The sequence below is a fragment of the Paroedura picta genome, chromosome 1, assembly GCF_049243985.1.
Source record: "Paroedura picta isolate Pp20150507F chromosome 1, Ppicta_v3.0, whole genome shotgun sequence".
NCBI lineage: Eukaryota > Metazoa > Chordata > Lepidosauria > Squamata > Gekkonidae > Paroedura > Paroedura picta.
In genome coordinates, this window is record NC_135369.1 from 113313836 (window position 1) to 113334308 (window position 20473).

At 42.3% G+C, this 20473-nt stretch overlaps 1 protein-coding gene across 5 annotated transcripts in view; it reads left to right on the plus strand.

Moving 5' to 3' along the window:
• The window catches only part of ECHDC1 (ethylmalonyl-CoA decarboxylase 1), a 42977-nt gene that overhangs the window by 12351 nt on the left and 10153 nt on the right, over window positions 1–20473 (plus strand). For 4 of the 5 annotated variants that reach the window (XM_077300007.1, XM_077299998.1, XM_077300026.1 and 1 more), the window contains 4 exons: window positions 10599–10820; window positions 12499–12641; window positions 16437–16489; window positions 19794–19874. In XM_077300007.1, the coding sequence (XP_077156122.1) occupies window positions 10601–10820; window positions 12499–12641; window positions 16437–16489; window positions 19794–19874 (497 nt within the window). In that variant the 5' untranslated portion in view covers window positions 10599–10600. Of the gene's footprint in view, window positions 1–6961; window positions 7204–10598; window positions 10821–12498; window positions 12642–16436; window positions 16490–19793; window positions 19875–20473 lie in introns of all 5 variants that reach the window. The other variant, XM_077300017.1, reaches the window with a different exon arrangement.

Below are 20473 nucleotides of genomic sequence, written 5' to 3' on the forward strand. Positions count from 1 at the left end.
CTCCTGTTCCACTGAGGGTCAATCGCTGCTGTGATTGACAGAATCGGGTTTTGGGTACGCTAACCCACCTACAATCCTCTCAGAAATTCCTTGTGAATCTCTGGGGCCTCTCTGTTCCGCAGGGAAATTAATCTCCCACTGGAACGTAAGCTCAGTGTGCACAGGGTCCAGCAAGCGCCGTCCGCCATTTTAATATCCTTTCATCCTTTTCCTCCTTTTTCAACTCTGCAATCTACAAAGCTTATTTTAATCTACAAAGCTAATTGGATACCTCCCAGCAAGACCTTCGACTCACCACAACTCCGGAGTGAAAACATCTGGCAGACATCAGATCGAGCCTACAAACAGTGAGTGGGGTTTCCCCCGGCACCCTCTTCCCTGGAATGAACTCTCGGCGTGGAGAGTTGCTTTCGCTAATCCAAACAAGCTAGAGTGACAGGAAGACGATTCATTACAACTGAGGGGGTGGACACTGCCAAATTCCAAGATATTGAGTCATTAATCAACGCAGAGATGCAAGTGCTCTTCCGCTTCTCCGTCTCTACTGTTTCCCCCGTTTCTGGCTCTGCTTGATGCCACCTCATTATGAGGCAGGCTAATTTTCTTTTCTAAGCAGAAGAAGGACTTAAATTAACTCAAACTAATAAGTAACAGCTCTTATTGCATCTGTTTTTGTCTTCGGAGATAAGAGAGATTAGAGCCGTGAATCTCGCGAGAACTAAGCTCCAGAGACATTGCTTTATCAAAACAGACTGTTGCTTTCGTTAGGACTCTGTAGGACCTCTACTGGTTATTTGCAAAATTGCAAATATATTTTGGAAACAACATATGCATAATTGATTAAGTCTAACAAAATTCCAAGCCTGGAACATGTTTTCGCTTTAAAAATTTGCATATCTTCTAGAGAAACAAACACAAGACCTGAAAGAATCTATAAATGGCTCGCTTAAAAATATGCTCATGGAGTTTAAAGGCATTAAGGAAGAAGTTTCTAACAGGAATGATGAACCAATAGTAGTGGCTGATGATAGCTCTAAACAAGGTGGAAAATTACCAGCAGAAGAGGAATCTGAAATTATGGAGAGGGAAAAGGGGATGTCAGAGTCTTGCAGCTCAGATAAGGACACCCTACCTGAGAAGATATACAGCCACTCCAAAGCAACAGTACACAAGAATCAATTAAAAGACATTTGGATCTGCGGTGAAAGCAATCGATTGAAAGGAGCTTCTTGGAAAAACATCTGTACTGATATTGGAGTCCAGGAGGTACAACTGTTTCAAGATTTATCGATGTATACTCTGAGGGAAAGACTACAACTGTACTTTCTCTGCCAAGCCAAGCTGTTAGCACCCTATGTGACCCCAGAAACCTCGCCACAGTGATCCTTGCAAAAGTAACCTCTAGGCTGGATTACTGTAGCTCGCTCTATGCAGGCCTTCTCTTATCCCTGCTCCAGAAATTACAACTGGTCCAAACCACAGCTGCTCGCATCCTTACCTGAACACCATGGAGAATCCACATTACCCCAATCCTTCAGCAGCTGCACTGGCTATCAGTTGGGTGCCAGATCAGGTTTAAGGTACTGGTACTCACCTTCAAGGCCCTACACAGTCCAGGGTCTGCATACCTCAAGGACCATCTGCTTGTCCACCCCCACCCTAGTGATACACTCCATTTATTTCAACACATTGGTGATCTCTGGCCCCTAAGACGTCTGCCTGGCCTCGGCAAGAGCCAGGGTCTTTTCGACAATGGCCACTACCTGGTGGAATGAGCTCCCCAATGTGATCAGAGCCCTAATGGAGCTGTAAAACGGAGCTCTTCCGTCAGGCTTTCAACTGAAGGTCAGTGAAGGGGCTCCTGCAGCCTAGACTCATCCTTGTCAGGCTGTCCCCATTGTCTAAGAACATGGCCTCCTCCTTTTTCAGTTGCTACAGTTGCTCATGTTTCTAAGTTAAGTCATGTTACTGCTGACTATAAACTGAAATATCTTTTGCTCTCACTTGTTAGTGGCTTAATGTATGTTTTCTAGTCGTGTTTTTTGTTGTTATTTTGTTTTATGTACACGGCCCTAAGATGTCACAGTGAGGGGTGGTATATAATAAATTACTGAATAAATAAGTTGAGAAAGTCTGTATTAGATATTGCAAAGGAACAGTGAGTTACATTTTCAGCTCTTAAGGATAGGTTTATTTTCTCAATGGAAAACAAGAAACCACATATCAGAATTTTCATCTTATAGATCAGAAGTCATTCTTGTGCCTTCATACAGTAAAGATCTTCCTACTGTCAAAGCATGGGACAAGTTGTCTGGCTGTTCTATGTGGACATATACAGCTCTCTCAGGAAATAGATCATAATAGTATAATTGTTGGGATTATCAACAGAGTACCAATTAGAATAAATATTTTGTGTGGGAGAAAACCAGCAAGAGTACTCCTGGGAGGGAAAGTGGGATGGAGTGTGTTCCTGCACAAAATATGTTCAACAAACAACAGTTGCATGTAAGTGCAACACTGTTTTCCCTTCCATCTTCTGTGCAGTCCCACATTGGGAGAATAGTGAGCTACTCACTATGGCAGTGTGAGAGTCTGAGTTAATAAGTGCATGTAGAACTGCTCTTCTTATAGCTGACTCCCTCCTGGTGTTTATATTAACAGCATAGTCAAAATCAAAAGTCTGTAAGAAGGACCATGTCACAGCCCTGTAGCTGTCTTGCAATCAGACGTAGAAAGGCAGCTGAAGGTTCCTGGGTACTCATTGAACATGCCTGTATAGACAACAGAGCGGAAGCACCAGTGTGTTAGGGCAAAATTTAATGGTTTCAACAATTCAATGAAAGAGAGTCCAAGAGGATGCTAATCATCCCTTTCAAGAGCTAGCATGACAAACAAAGAGACTCGTATCATTACAAAAGAAATGTGAAAGAGATAAACAGGAGAATAAAGCTCTGTGTACATCTGAACTGTGTAAGGCTTTGATTTGGAAAAAAAATACTGGTAAACTAATCACCTGAGAAAAGTGAAAGTCTGATACAACATTGGGGAGAAACTTAATACTAGGTCTTAAAGCTACTCTCTACCCCAAAAACTTTGTAAAGGGAATATCAACCAATAGAACTGCAAGCTTACACCCTCCTTAAAGAGGTAATGGGCACCAGCAAGCCATCCTTCACGGAAAGTAAGTTATCTGGGCAAGAAACAAGCTACTCAAAAGGAGGTGGCATAAAGTGGGTCAACACCAATGACAGTCTGCACTGTAGAACTATGGTAGTCCTGGCAGTGAACAGGTTGAACAAACCCTTAAAGAACTGCTTAGATACCTAGTAGTAAAAAAAAAACAGAACAGCCATTCACAAGCTCATGGAATGCTGAATTGGCTGCCAAATGAACTTGTACTGAGGACAGGACTAACTCTCTCTTAGCCAAAGGGAAAAGTAGTATACTATGAGAAGAAATGGGCAGTTGAAAGACACGTGACCTAGTGTCCAAGAGACAAATTTCTTCTGTTTGTGGTAATAAGATTTGCAAGTAGAAGGTTTGTATATTTATCGACACTGAAAAACCCATGGTAGAGTAAGAAACCAAGCTGCTAATTAGAGCCTAGACACATTATGGTGTAAGATTGGACCCCTTGCAACAAATTGGGTTCTAGAAGAAATTAATATAATTCTCTGAGACATGGTCCTCAGTAGGGAGAATCAATTCTATCAAGTCCAAAAAGGAGCCACTAAAATATAGCATGTGCTTTGTTGAAAGAATCCTGTGCAACAAAGGTTATTAAGTGAGGGTGCAACCAGTAACCAATCATTCAAAGAGGGAAATTAGTACAACTCTTTGAATGCCACCACACAAGGATGTGGACAAAATTGAGAGTGTGCAGAGGAGAGCAATGAGGACGATCCAGGGCCTGGTGACCAAACTATGAGAAAAGGCTGAGGGACTTGGGAATGTTCAGCCTGGAGAAGAGGTTGAGAGGGGACATGATAGCTCTCTCTAAGTATCTGAAATGTCACTTGAAGGAGGGTAGGGAGTGGTTCCTGTTGGCAGCAGAGGATAGGACCCTCAATAATGAATTTAAACTATGTGGCACCAACTAGATATCAGGAAGAACATTTCACAGAGTTGTTCAGCAGTGGAATCAGCTGTCTAAAGAGGTAGTGAGCTCCTCCTCACTGGCAGTCTTCAAGCAGCAGCTGGACAGATACTTACCCTGGATGCCTTCGGCCAGTGGTTGGCAACCTGGGGGTCAGGACCCCTTTGGAGGTCAAATGACCTTTTCACAGGGGTCGCAGCAGGGCGAGCAGCTTGGCTGGAGGGGCGCCGCCATTGTTGCCGCTCCTCCTGCAGGTGCCCGCGCTCAGCTGCCAGCCGCTTCAGCAGCGCCCCCAGAAAAAAACAATTTATATACAATCATGAACAAAGGATCTTCACACCAATTGTCAGTTTTGGTTTAATTTCTGTGAAAGAATACTTGCATAATTTTATGGTTCAAGGTCATCACAACATGAGGAACTGTATTAAAGGGTCATGGCATTAGGAAGGCTGAGAACCACTGCACTAGGCTGATCCTACGTTGACCCCGGTTTGGACTAGATGGCCTGCATGCACGTTCCCACTTTGGGATTCTATGATTCTATGACAGTCATACATTTGGTAAGCACCCTTCGGTCAATAGCCAGTCTAAATGTACTGAAAACAAAGCCCAGGGCATCTAAATTGCAGATCCTTCCTATGACAGGTGAACAGCCATATGGAAGTAACCATTCTTGAGGTCTAGCACAGAGAACTCTAATTTTTATCAAACTAACTAAAGTACAATCAGAAGTGAAACCATTCTAAACCTTGACACTTAAGACCCCCCTGTTCAACTAAGATCCAAAATATGTCTGACCCACCACCATTTTTGGATACTAAAATACCTAGAGCAAAGCCCCATAGGTGAACTATCAGATGGGACATGTTGTATTGAGTCTGTAAGCAGGAGATCATGTGGAGCCTGCAAGAGGGCTTCAGAAGATTGGACATCAGGGCATGAGGGAGTCCTAGACGAGGCCACAGTAAACTCAGGCCTGTATTCATGTCTAATATATAAAACCCAGAAGTCATTAAAATACTTAAAATAGTTTAAAATAGGACCAGTCTGCCAAAGAAGGGAAGGGGGCAGATTCCATTCTGAATGTACTCAGAAGTGGAACTTTTTGCCCCTGAGACAATTCCAGGTTTTAGGCTGAAAAGATGTGTACTGGCTCTATGATTTAATAGAGGAGAAGGAGCATTGTGCAACACATCAAAAAGGTGTATTTCTCCAAAATCTCTGTTGCAGCTGTTGATAAGGTTGTCAAGGAGCAAAGTGGAATCTGTAGTGCTATGGGGCAGGGGTAGTCACCGCCACCGCCCCCACCCACTTGGCCATATGTTTGTATTTCTTTATTTGGGCCAGCATCTCATCAGCTTTCAAAGAGAAAAGTTGTGATCCCTTAAAATGTAAATCTTCAACTCTCACTCTGATCTCTGGGGGCAAGGCAGTTAACCTCAACCATATATGTCACCTTAAAGTGGTGACTGAAGCAATCGCTCAAGGTGAACAATTAGCTTCATGGTGGCCAGCATTCATTTGTTGCTTCAAAACTTTATTGTCTTCCACCTTTAGAATTCTGGCCAATGTTCATTTGTCTTCTGGAATCAGCTCCAGATACAAGGACATATATTCCCATATAAATAATGGACTGGTAATTTGTGACCCTCATGCTAAGAATTAATGAAGAATAGCCTCTACATCCAAGAGTACTGAGTTTATGGAGTTCTTTATCTGTGAATGGGGAGTGTGAGCCCTGTCTGGATCTTGCTTGTGCCTTGTTGGCCACCAAGGAAGAAGGAGCAGGATGAGTGAATAAGAAGGCACAACCTTCTTCAGCACATGCGCAGTCCCAATATAGGGTTTTCACAGAAGGAATTATCATGTGGCTGTGTGTGGATGCTGTGACACAGTTTACTAATGTAACAGGATTAACTTTTGCTTATATATTCCCACTGTCATGATGGTCAGTTCTTAGTCTGACGAAGAGTGCTTGCACTTGAAAGCTCACGCCTTGAATAAATCTTTGTTGGTCTTAAAGGTGCTACTGGACTCTGATTTTATTGTGCTACTTCAGATCAACACGGCTACTCATTTGAATCTATTCTAAAAAGCTGGTCACCTTAATCAAACACAACATTTTGCACTGAGCTAAATTTCCAGCCATGCCTCTTCAACCAGGTCCACCAAAGTACTAGAGTTTTAACATTTAGAAGAAGAAAAAGTTGGTTCTTATATGCCGCTTTTCTCTCTCTGAAGGAGTCTCAAAGCGGGTTATATTCGCCTTCCCTTTCCTCTCCCCACAACAGATACCCTGTGGGGTAGGTGAGGCTGAGAGAGCCCTGATATTATTGCTCGGTCAGAACAGCCTTATCAGTGCTGTGGGGAGCCCAAGGTCACCCAGCTGGTGCATGCGGGGGAGCAGGGAATCAAACCCAACTCACCAGATTAGAAGTCCGCACTCCTAACCACTACACCAGGCTTGGCTGTTCTATTCTGGATATACAGATTAGGGTTTATTGTGTTTGATTAAAGTTGCTAACATATTAATTGCAAGCTGTTGTAATAACTGTAAAGTACTAAGTTTCATTTCTGTGTAATGGTAGCAGCATAGCAACTTTTCTCTTACCGCATGCCCTACTTATATGAATGCTAAATTGTCAGGGCAGAATAACCAACAAATAGCCATCTTTTTTCTTCTAGAAGGAGTCAAGTTTTTTCTTTCTTTCTGTAAGCATGTTTTCTCTCCCGTTTCCATGGCCCACAGTGCATGACTTCACTTACAGCACAGTATATTGTGGGTAGGGTTTCATTATGTCTATAAGTGTACACAGATTTAGCAGGCAAAGCTTAATTTTTTTTCTTTGCTTAAATTTATACTAGGAAAAATTTCCCCTCCCAAACTTCTGCGTGTCAAGCTTCTGTTAAAGGCAGGGCCTTTGACAGTGTGGAAGTTGCAGCTGGTATATTGAGTTGTCATTCCCAGCAAAGGAACTCCTTGAACATTTGAAAGTTATGGCTGTGACAGTGCTGTGCCTCGACCTAGAAGCTCTTCCTTAGACTTTTTCTTTGAAGAAATCATAATTTCTCAACTTCAATCTTCACTCACAGAGTATCTCTGTAATGTAAGAACATTAACAGCCTTATTTTCTGGGTAAACAAAACAAATGTTGTAAAGGACATTACAAATCAAAAGCTTTATTTATAAGAAGGAGAGGGCTGCTTATTGAGTACTAGTGCTTCACATGGTATTGTCAAAACGAGATGAATTTGCCAGTCACCGTAACTAAAGAACTTAAAGCTATTTTTGGGTTGGTGTAGGATAGAATAAAGCTGAACTGGCAAATAGCCTTCATGAAATTATGATAATTAGCTATTTATATTACTAACCTGTAAAATCTAATGTCAGCTGCTCCATAAATCACCCCATCACACTAGACTGAACTTTAATTAAAATACAAATGGGATGTTGTAAAATTCCCAGTAGTTCGAAAGAACGTGGACTTAAGTTCCATTCTTGTTACTTTCTCAGGATAAGTGTTAAGACACAAATGTAGTTATTCTGTTCACATGACACAGGTCAAGGTGTAGAATTACCAGTGTTGTCTTTTAAGGTCTTCATAGGGGATCCTAATGTCTATCTTTCCCCCTCCCCACCCCCTTTCTGGATGAGGCCTGGGTGGCAGTGAGGACAGGCTGCTTTACAGATAAAGTAGACAAGATGGTCTCTGCAGTATTGCCCTGGGGATGTTCCACCATTTTGCAGAGGGTTCCCACTGGGGAACTTCGTCTAAGAGCGCTGTGGGGGCCTGATTGTTGTGACACAGGAGATTAAAGTTTCAAGCAAGAATTCGTAGATGTGTGTTGTTTATTTAGTGTTTATTTAGTGTTTATTTAGTGTGTGTATGTGTTTCACATTTAATAGCCTTGCTTTTCTTATTCTGCTTTTTAATGGTTATTCTGATGTTTTATACTTTTTCTGCAGTTTTCTGTTTTAAACTGAATTTGTATTTTATGTATTCATTCATTTTATTAACAGCCCACCATTTCTATTCAGTGGCTTGTGGCGGGTAACAATCCAGATAAAACCCACAATAAAATCCCCTTACCAGTTCACCCACCCATGGCAGTGACAGTAACCCTCCTCCTCCCCCACACTCCACAAGCTTCAGACTGGTGCCTCAGGGCATGCAGGGAGCCTGATGACCTAGCTGATGCCAGGCAAACCTCCCTCGGGCCAGGGACCTTCAACAGATTAGCACCTGCAGAGCAAAGCACCCTGCGGGGGGGGGGGGCATAACGAGATAGGTGGTCCCACAGATATGTGGGGCCCAGACCGTGGATGGCCTTAAAGGTGAATACCAAAACCTTGATTTAAATTATGTTAATATGTGGTTAGCTGCCTAGGAAGATACAAATCTTTCACATAAATAAATAAATACAGCAGAGCAAAAAATATTTGTGATAATACCTTGCCTTGTGTGAATCACTCATTGTGACTCATGATCATCAGCTGGCTGTAATGTCCAATTTGTGCCTACCTGTTCATTTGCTTAGGGGGAAAAAAAGATTACCATAGCAGTGCTACTTACAAGCCTATTCACTTGTAGAACCATCCACACTGTTAGAAAATGATATCAGGGATGGAGAGAAACTTCACAATATTTGTTTCTAATCAACATTTTAAAAGTAAAGCATTTTCAGGAATATATACAACAAAGAAAGAGAGCCCGACAGTTTAGTTTTGTGCTTTGTAGAAAATAAATAGTCTTGCATGTCTTTCTTTGTACTTAGAAGTGTTGAGTAAATTCTGTCTGCCAAGTAGCAGGAGACCTACTTACTCCACAAAAGAGTAGACTGAATGTAATCTGGAGAGGTACATCCCCCTACTGTCTGGCGAGATGTACTTATTGGTCTCAAAGCTGATTTGGCTTGATGCCTTGCTTTCACTTGTTTCAGATGTCATGGCAAGCTATGAGTTGCTTCTATGATTGGAAGGTTTTCTCATTTCAGAGTGCAACATTCTTGCTCCCTCCTATGCTACAAAATAACCTTGAACCTCTGCTCCAGGGAAACCAAGGACCGCACCCCCAGGCCGCATGGGGGTGGGCTTTTCTGCAATGTTGATGTGAGGGAGGTGAGAAGGTCACTTTCCTTGGACAGAAGTTTTTTTGTACAGTAAAATGTTTTGTCTCTTTTGGGTTAACAAGGCTCAGCGTTCCCCCTGTTCCCCCTGTTCATGTGGTAACTAGTTATTTCCATGTTTGTGGCAAACCATCATTTGTCATTGCATCAACTGGCAAGCTAGCAAGAAATTATGCTGCTCACCTAGAGGCCCTAACTGAGCCTGAAGAATACCTTCTTTCCCTGGCTCAGTCACAGAGTGGCAAACTAATTTGCTGTGCATTCAAATCTCTCTCTTTTTTAACTGTTGTTGTTTAAAATCCTTTTCCAGTAGTTTTTTAGTGTAGTTGTATATTGTGAAACCTAAAAACCAATAAAAGAACCCTTATCTAATTGGTATTTTTGCTTACTATTTCTATAGTTTGTTATTTAATGTTACTAAAATTTTCTGTAGAGTGTTTAAACTAGACAAGGAAAATAGAGTGGATCTGTTGTGGCTTATAATTACACTAGTGGTCTGATTATGTGCCTTGTGGCAAGTCCGTGCCCCCATTCTTCCCTAGACACTTGCTGGGTGACCTCGGGCAAGTCAGCTTCTCTCAGCTTATGCTTCCTCACAGGGCTCTTAGGATAAAAAGAGGAAGGGAAAACTGTGAAGCTGCCCTGAAGTCTTTGGAAGAACAGGATAAACATATATTAAGTGGATAGAATGGAAATCAAATGAATGTCAGTGATCCCACCATATTCCTGAAAGAGAAATGCTTGTAGCAGTCCTACAGTTAGATGCCACATCTGATATGGAAGGAATCTTGCAGGAGAGAACCTGGATATCCACTCCTAGAGAAAGAACTTGCAAAGAAGCAAGGAACAATCTGGTAGGCTGGTGGTGCCAAGGAGAAGGGCCAGAACAGAAAGCAGCCTCCCAGGAGCCCAGTGTCAACCAGGAGAAAGGGCTTCCCTTTTCAGAGATGGGGACTTGAACCAACCTGAGCATGAGGACTGAATGGGCAGGATGCCAGAGAAAGTTCTTAGTCAGGCAAGGCGTAGTGCATGCATGTCAAGAGACTAAGAATAAAGTATTTGCATGCAGTGTATTCATCATCTGATGCTTTCTGTGCATGAAACTGTGAAGCAAGGGATTATTAAAAGATAGGCAAACAATGGAATTAAGTTTCTTTCATCCCATGCCTTCTGCCTCTCATATGCCAGGGTCCATTTGTCTGAATCTATTCCAGCTCTAAAATTTGCCCCTCATATGTGTTGAATTTATTTCTGATTGCATCTCAGCTATAAATAAGGCAGTTGATCTTTAGTCAGAGCAGTTTGCTCTTGTGGGAGGTTTCAGAAAGCTAGAGATACAGCCCTATAGTGACTTCTGATGTGTGTTGTTTTCCAGAAATGCCTGGTTTCTTATGGAAGAGTTTCCATCGACTGCCTAAGAGCATGTTGCTCTGGCAAAGAATGATGTCTTTGTATAACCATATCCATGGTTTTGAAGAGAAGGAAATAAAGAACAAACTTCAGCAGTTTACTGGCGGGTCTGTTAATTTTTCAAAAACAGAAGATGGCATTGGGATACTTACCTTGAACAACCCACAGCTAATGAATGCATTCACAGGTATTATATGTTTGATTCCCATAATGTATGCAAAGACAAAAATGAAAAGTTAACATCATTGTGAAATGATTTAGCTCTTAATCACAGAAGTGTTAAATAGGTCTTGTTCTTCACAGGGCTTCTGTAGTAATGCAAGATACACACAACCTGGAAAATCAGTCCAATGAGACTGCCGGCTGCCCCAGTTCATTTCTCTTCATATGGCCTGTACATTCCAGGGAAAAACAGTTGCTTTCTTCTTGGTCTATATAGCATATTCTGTCCTCAAGGGAATTCTATGGACACCAATGTACATAAATACTGGCCAGCAACTGTGTGTATAATTGCTGTAAAATGTCATAAGATGCTTCTAGAAGATGATTGAACTACCAGAGAGGAGGTAGTCCCAGCTACCACTAACACCTCTGTAAACATCCTCAGCATTTGTTCTTGGCACTCAAGGGACTGATCTTGACTGAGTGCAACATTGGTGATGGGCAGAAACAGCTCCTTGAAATAGAGCTAAAAGACACTAGGCAGGCAGTGTTGTGCTCTAACGCTGTCTTCTCAGTAGCCTGCACTTGACAGGCATTTTGCATCACTTCTATATGAAGGATACTACAGTGATTCACATCATGCTGAAAACTGTGTCTACCGTAAAAGACATTTCTGTGTTACCAGAATAGTTGAGCTGCAAGGGTGTCAGGACCTGAAATCTGAGGAGAAAGGCTCACAGAATTGTTTTCTCTAGACACCACTAATGAAAGCACTTCTAGCTGGAAATTATAGAAAGCATTAAGTGTTGTTTGTATCAGGTGGGGATGGGGGAGCTATAGTGTTCATTTGGTACATGATAAGTCATGGGGAGTGAGAGATTCATTGCTGTTTTGCTTTCTTCACTCTTGACGGTTCCTGTCATATAACTATTCCAGTGCCCTTTGCATGAAGCAGATACCTTGCATCATCAATGTTCCACTCTGTTCCAAGGAAGAAAAAAGTGACCATTGGCTTAATTTTGAACTTCATCCCTAATGTGAGAAGCATGCTACTTAGATATAGGACATGGGATTTGTATTTCATTCTGTCATTTTTCATTATATGCTTCTGACTGGTCCTTGGTACTGTACAGATTGCATGATATAGGAATATCATCAGTTACTGTATATGTAATTTGGAGGTCAGCATGGCAAAGAAATGCCTCAGACTCACTCCCTTCTCCCCAGACTGCTTTCTGCCTTCCTCTGTCGTTGGTCAACTAGGTCCAAATTAGAGAAGATTAGAGTGAGAGACAGACCCATACTATTTCTTTCCCACGTCCTCACACTTACATGTATAAAATGTTTTGAGGGGTATTTTTTTAAAGAGCAAAGTGTACCAGTGAGGGGGATCTTAACCCTGGCTTGTCTTTCCTCATTGTTCTGAGTTATTTTAATAATTTCCCCCTCAGCCCAGCTCTAGCACCCAAAGAGAGTTGGGTTGTGTGGATTCAGATACATTAAGGTGATGGGTCTGGGCCTTGTTATCTTATTTGCACACTGCTTTAGGGGATTAAAAATGACCTTTTACCCCATAGTTTTACATTTAAGTAGATAGTCACATGTTCACTTTTGCCTTTAAAATCTGTATTAGTAGTATAGTCCTTTCTTCTATCCAACTGTGAGATAAATGCCTCAGTAGTTTTTCCTTTTGTTATTGGCAGGTACAATGATGATAGAACTACAAGAAAAGGTTGCTGAATTAGAAAACTGGGAGAATGGAAAAGGACTTATTATCCATGGTGCAGAAAATACTTTTTGCTCAGGATCTGATCTTAATGCTGTCAGGCTACTGTCCAGCCCGCAGGCAAGTAATGGGAGCAATTTCTTTTCCAGGAGAAGAAATTCACTTTAAAGTTCTGAAGCATTAATTCAAGAAAAGGCAATAAAAATCTTCATTGCTACAAAAAGGGAAACAATAGAATGCTTCATTTTGTATCTGGGTGTTAAGCATGCAGTCAGCATTTCAGAAATGACAAATTATAAGGATGGTAGTGGCAGAGTATATGATTTATTACTCAGAATCTCCTGGTTACATATTCTTCTTTCAGCTTATTCCATTTCTTTAAAAAACATTTATCTCCTAGACTGTTAGCAGTTACAGATAAGAAGATTAGCATGAATGATTTGCCAAGCCTCTAAAGGGAGTTGTTTTCCTTTACATATAATTTGGAGAGAGGGAGAGGGAGAGAGCAGAAGGAAGCCTCTGCTGAGGGAAAGTTGTTTATTTCTAAGAGTCCTATTCATACTTAGTAGCCAGCTGCAGTTAATTTCTGAATAAACTCATATTGGATTGGGCAGGAAGTGTCAAGATTGGATTGGCAGTTGCACAATCCATGGCCCCAGCAGCTATTGGTAAACCTTTTCCCCCCACAATTCTCTCTCTTTCTCAGGACACTTAAATACTGCAGGACAACAAAATTACTGACCACAAAATCAGTATTGGATTGTTTGTTGGGTTTGAGTGTATGTACCCTTTTAAGAGTAGTCATTGTTCCTGAGTGTTTCCTACTGAATCTGATTAGTGCCTAGGTAGGGGAACCTGCTGTGGAAGCTTTCATGAGTCCTATGGTCTAAGAAAGAAGAGATATCAATGAATGACCAAAACCCACAGCCCCTTTTGTCTGTTCCCTCAGCTAAGGAGTAGCTCCTAGCTTTCATTATGGGCTTAAATAGGTTTTTTGCTCTGCTTTCTAGGTGTAATTTACAAGGCCATTTAGTTTGATTCCTGAAATTGTATAATTGGAAAGCAGGGTTCAGGTTTGATTTTGTGTATTTGTTGATGAAGTACATACATTGCATTTTCCTTGTGGTACCAAATGGTACAATCTTGAATGTCCATGTTTAAGACTAAACGTTTCTTGACAAGTGATTCTTCTTTATTCTGTTTTCTTTTCATTTTTCTTTTTAACTTGGATTTGTTAAATTCTGTGTCATACTTGCACAGTTATTTTAGTGAATGATGATATAAAGATTAAGACTAAAGAAACAAGACCTTGTTCCAGCCAGCACAGCCTTTTACAATCCCATTAATTGCAACAGAAGAGGTACACCAGGGTTTTAAAGCTCTTCTTGTCTTCAGTACCTGTTAGCTTTGGGCTGAATTGTTCCCTACATATTGCTTGCAGCAATGGATCTTTCCCCTGACTCTTGGAATCTTAATCTTAGGAGGGTGGTTTTTAAATGATGGGTCAGAATCCATTAGTCAGTGGATTCTTAAGATCCTTAAAAGGATGGTGGCTCAGGCGGTGTTTGGTCTTTTATAGCAGAGAAACTACATTATTTTTTAAAACTCATATTTAATATCCATGCTGGAATGGAATATGTTATGAATACTGTCACTTATTGAAGAATCAGGAATGGATTCTGTCAAGGAGTGTCATTGTGCAGGTCCTGGGCAAAAATGAAAATACCAGTGGGAAATCATATGTGAGTTTAGAAGGGAACAACTATTCAAATTAAAGGTAATATCTTTCCTAGATAGGCCATGAAGGTTTATTGTATCCAAGCATTGTGGTCTAATGTATTCTGGCCTATCATACACCTTCCATCATGTCAAACATCAGCAGATTATTTTCAGCTGACTCCCATGAATCCCCTGATGAACTTTGTGTAAGGGCAGATGATGGAATGGAGCTTGCACACTTCTATTTCAGCTAGATGTAAGCCAAAATGGGTAAGTTCTCTGATGAGTTGATTATTCAGAATGGTCTATTAGGGATCTTTTCCAGTGTGCTGAGATGGAATGCATAAAGAAATGAAAGCACTAGTCAAAATGGTTTCTTCTCAGACAATAAGCAACAGAGTTGGCCATGATCAAATGGCTTGTCAAAAGGGTGACTTAGTGAATCTTCATAGGCCACCATAACAAAAAGCCCTGAGGATACTCTGACATAGCTGCATGGCAGCTTTGTTGCGTGAAAGGTGGAATCGTGCAGAAAATCATCTTATCTCTGACAAGAGTATCCTGTACAAAAGAAGGTGATTTGCTAGTTGCACATGCAGCCTCTGGATGAGGATCCTTGGTGCTTTGCATTTCCCCTGTGTCAGCAGCCATGCATTTGCCTAGAATTAGACAATCCTGATCTAATCCTCTTAGAAATCAGCCTTTGTGAAAACAGCACAGACCTGGCTATATTGGGATTTTGGTTGGCAGGAAGACAGTTACCTTTGTGGCATTGTTGCCACCCCTAGTGTCTTCTTTTTATCCTTTAGTGGAAGTGTTAGTTTTTTTAAATTAAAAGTGCAACTACCCTGTGTCAAATGGGGTGTACGTGAGAGACTGTTTCTTCCCACTGATCACTGATATTCCATTCAGAGCAATACCAAGGAGTCTTTTGTTGTTTTTTCCCTTGTTTGCTGCTTGCTTCTTTTGAAGAAAAATAAAACATACCACATGTGTCAGTTATGCCACATTTGGGCTCTTGATTTTGAGATGGGTTTTTTTTATGAAACACTGAAATATTGTCATGCTTTGGTAAAAGAATGTGGCAGTTAGGAAACAAAGAGCCCCGTATCTTCTGGGCTTGGGAAATACCTGGAGACTTTGAAGGTAGAGGCAGGAGTGGGGGGGATTTGGGTTGGGATGGGACCTCAATGAAATATTGAGTGCAGGCATCCTCCCATGCAGGCGTTTTCTCCAGGGGAACTGATCTCAGTTGTCTGGAGATGAGCTGTAAAACTGGGGAATCCCCAGGTCCCACCTGGGAACTGTCATCCCTAGAACTTCTGGAGTAGTGTTTGTGGGAGCTTGTTACCCATCCTCCTCTGTAGAGGGGTATACAGGCAGGGATATACAGTACCCTAACCCTTTGTGCTTCTTGAGCATGTTGGGGGTGGGGCTCCGGTGCAGTTGGACTTCTGTTCTCTCAACCAGCCTCATTCCCATATAGCCCCACCCCTTTCTGCTAGGGCACCTTCTCAGATGGCTGGACCAGCTATATTTTATTTATGGTCATTCAGACCAAAATTCAAATACATGCAGCTAGTAGCATTTCATTCCCAGTGATTTCATTCCGGAAAGAAACACTGTCTACCTATCCTCCTCCCATAGCCATTTGAGCTATGGCTTACTGTACACCCTCCTTACTGACACCTGGCTGAGAGTTGAATGACACCCAAACCTGGCCTAAGTAGCCACAAGTTCTGCCTCTGCAGCCGTCAACACCCACATGACCATGAAATAGGCCCATATGGAAGTTCTCTTACAGATCCAGGAGACTACCTACACTGGTTTTAAAAAAGGAAAAAGTTATTGCGGGGGGGGGTACACTGTCTATTTAAACTCACTTGGTAAACAAATATGAGAAGAGGCAAATGATACATTTCTATTTGCTTGACAACCTTGTCACACTTGGAATTGATTTTCACCATGTACCAATGTAGATACTTACTTTGCAACATTCAATTTCATATTTGATACAAAAGCAGGACTGAATTTTCCTTGACACATAATGTGACCAACATTTAATTGGGAAAACATCCTATGCAAGTTCCTTTACAGTCAAAAGGAACTGAACAGCAAGAATTCCAGGGGGGGGGGTATTCCCTTTGGGGGTTAGTGTACTTCAGGATGATTCAATCTGTTTTCTTTTATTTTTAGGATGGAATGGATATGTGCATGTTCATGCAAAACACCTTAACCAGACTTATGAGGTAGATAATATTTTTTCACATATACCAAATCTGGAACTGAAATCTTTTGCAGACTTTTCAAAAGTAGCATCGAACTTGGAATGGTATGTGGAGCTCAATCCTTTATTTATAGACTAGATCTAAAGCCCATTTCACTTAGGAATGAAATGGGCGCTAGATGGCCTGGGAGCAGGGCCACCCCCCACCCGAGGCTCTCTTGAGCCTTCTCCCGGCCGGCGGAGCGGCCTCGCCGCATCTACGACGCGGCGAGGCCGCTCCGCCAGCTGGGAGAAGGCGGCCAGGCCCACCCACCCACCCACCGAGGCTCTCTCGAGCCTTCTCCCGGCCGGCAGAGCGGCCTCACCGTGTCTACGACGCGGCGAGGCCGCTCCGCCGGCCGGGAGAAGGTGGCGCGGCCCACCCCTCACCCGTGGCTGTCTGGGCGGGTGAAGCAGCCAATGGGGAGTCGCGCTTTGCGCGGCTCCCCATTGGCTGCTTGAGGCGGGATGGACACTCGGAGGGGCCAATCAGGAGCTGCTTTGCGGCTCCTGATTGGCCCCTCCGAGTTTTTATCCCGAACAGGGCCCGCCCTAACTCCTCCCACAGTGCCCTTACTGCTTTATTCAGTCCGTGGCGCTCTGCGCCACGGGGCTGTTTAAAGATGTAGAAGGAACATAAGAGGATTGTGCACATGCTCCCCGTTTGTGTTCCCAGAAACCTATGCTGAGGATTGTAGAACCCTCATGAATGAATTGCCATACAGAATAGGAACTACACTGATGTGGAAGAAATTAATAACATTACAACTCTTGAGTGTATGCGAAAGTGAGAGGTGACTTTGCCCAATTTCTCTTTCTAATTGCATCTCGGCAGCCTATTTTCTAGCTAACCCTTTACAACTTGATTTCGGGGGAGGGGGGGGAGGCCGGGAATATTGATGGAAAATGGGGTAGGATCCTCTTGGCCAAGCCCCTTTTGCTCCTACATCTGAAGGATCCTAACACATAAGACTAGATTGTTTTGGAAACTGAACACTTGGTTTTTATTTAAAAGATCTGGCAGATTTTTCCAAAAGAAAACATCAAAATTTGGAATATTTTCTTTAACTGTAAAAAAAATGAAATATTTTGGAAATGTTGCCTCTGCTAACTTCTATCTCCAGTGTCACAATGGAGGGCAGTCTCTTTTGAAAGACTGGCGAGCAATGTCTGAACAACCTACATAGGTACATAGATAGAACATAAGCAGAGGAGGCGAATGATAGTTCGATCCACCATCTGTTGTTTTTTTCTCCATACAGTAGATTTCCAGTATGTATCTCTTTAGTAATTAGGAATTCATATTTCTTTTGCACCTATGAGTGTGTGTATGTGAGTGAGTGAGCGAGTGGGCGGGGAGGCTATTGTTGGCCTTTGCATTTTATTTAAAAAATCTCTGACCTAAACTCTTGGGGTTGAAAAAGAAGACATTTCTCTGACATGTAATCATGTTCCCCATTATTTGGAAACTTTAAGTGACTGTAACCCTACTGCTTGAATTATGCATACATAGAGTGAGAAAGAATAGTAGCTGTTGAAGGTTGCACAAGGATAATGAGGCAGAATGTGAAAATTAAGGCAGCGCTTTCTGAATTTCCAAGGAAGAAAAAAGGTAGCTGAATTCATAAGCCATATTCTCCACCATGCCAATGGAAGAAAAGTGTGTGCAAAACTAGGGCTGGCATTCTCCATTACCAACTAAGCCATGTGATGTGGTGAACAGTGTCAGACTCAGCCTCTGGAACTTGGTTTTAAACTCCCACTAAGCTCTGAAGTTTACTGGATGACCCTGAACCGGGGAACATGAGCTAATAGAATGGAATGTGCATTTCCCTGAGCTCCTTCCAGGAAGTCAAGATAAATGTATAATTAGCAATTCATTGAGTGTATGGTATGTGAAAGTACCATTGATAAACCTGAGTATAACAAATTTAGAGCCCAGTAACACCAGTAGCACCTTTAGGACAAACAAAGTTTTATTCATGAAATGACTCTAAATTTGTTCTGCTGCTTCAGACCAACATGGCTACCTACTTGAATCCATCCGAGTATAAGCATTGATAAATCGCCTGCATATAATCATGTCTATCATTGCATCTGGTTGATTCTTTGGGCCATTCCGCACCAGGATCCATGTAGCAAATTGGTTGCGGAACGAAAAAACGTCATTTTAAATAGTGGAATTCGTCGTTATACATACCTGCCTTTGTAGTGGAATCCAGTTGCGTTTCTATCGTTTCCCACAGGTTTCCGGTCTCGGCAAAAATCGCTAGCCAGGAAGCGATATTGCCGAGCTTTGTCCCACCCCTGGCCGTCAAGCAGCCAATGGGCGCCCGTTATCATGCTCCCAAAAAGCCCCTTTCCTTTTAAGGAAGGTTAAAAAAAACACATACACACATACATGTTGCAACGAATGTGTGTTAATTCGTTGCAACGGGGAGACCCATCTAGCTAGCAGGTGGTGTTTGAGCTGCCATTTCATCGTTGCCACACTCCCCCCGAGTGAAAAAAAAAATACCCCCCCCACACGGGCGCAATTTTCGGCCGAAAATAGAGTGAAAAATAAAGGGAAAATAAACCAGCAAATGCGGCTGTGTGTTGCTTGGTGCTTGGTGACTTTAAACAGCTCTGGGGAGGGACTGCAGCCGGGGAAACCTCGCTGGGTAAACGAAGGCTCGCCGGTGCGTTGATCTCCGCTCGCTCCGAGAAAAAAAAAAGGCAATTGCTTCGCCGGAAGATCAGAGGAGGGGAGGGACTTTGCAGAAACCGCAACAATGGTAACGCACAGAACTTTCCCGCTAGTGTTGCAGATTGGTTGCAAGAGTGTAGCGCTTTCCGGAGGGTGAATCCACTTTTTGGGATTTCCCTGAAAGCGCTACAACGGAGCGCTTTTTTGCGGATCGATTTCAGGAGTGTTGCAGATTATCAACGACGTTGTGCATAACAGCAAAACAGTAGCGACTTCAATTTGCAACCATTGTGCAATTTTGAACGAGGGCGGAATGGCCCTTTATCTATGCTCTTTCTGTGTCAATTTCTGTGAGCCTTTTTTCTGTATGAAATATGAAAAAAAGTGAAATGCAAAAAAATATTCTGTGTATGAGTATGTCAGTGTAGCTGGAAACTAAACAAATGTGTAAGTGCCATCTGTACAGAAGTCTGAAAAACATTTCAAACCCCAGGCAACTGTTAGCACTGATACAAATAGTGTAACTTCAGATTATTTTGCACTGTGTCTTACTTGGAGCTATAATTTTGCATTGTTGTTCTTCTCCCTGTATATATAGGTTACCTCTAATAACAGTTGCTTTAGTTCAAGGAAAAGCTCTGGGTGGAGGAGCAGAACTGACCACTGCATGTGACTTCAGGTAAGGCAACAGGCACTGCTGAACAGGTCAGGCCATGTGCAGGGACTGTGTCCAGGGACAGAGATGACAGAAGACTCTGAGTGATCCTTATGTTGAGTTGTCTCTTGCTCATCAGGCAAAAACAATGTAGATTTTTAAAGCAATTTGTGCTAGCTTTTTTGATATCTTAACAAGTGGAGTTTGATTTTATCTAGCAGTTGAGTATTACCCTTGGGCACAAATAATCACTTTGGAAATTCACTGAATGAACAAACTGGGAGCCTCTGGGTATAGTTAACTCTCACACTGGACTTGATCCTACGAACTGTGAGGAGATGTCTACTGCCAAAAGCCTTCTCTGAAAATCTCATGTCAGAAACATGGGAGCTCCATGAACAAATTGCGGGGTGTCCCTCTTGCACTGTTGTGTCCCTCTTGCACTGTTGTGTCCCTCTTGCACTGTTGGAGGTTTTTTTTTTTGGGGGGGGGGGTGGATTGTTAGCACCTAGCCTGGAATCCAGTGGTATCTTAGAGACCCACAAGAGTTTCAGGGTGTAAAGCTTTCAAGAATCAAAGCTCCCCTCATCAGATGCTATAAATGAACAGAAACTCCCCCAGCA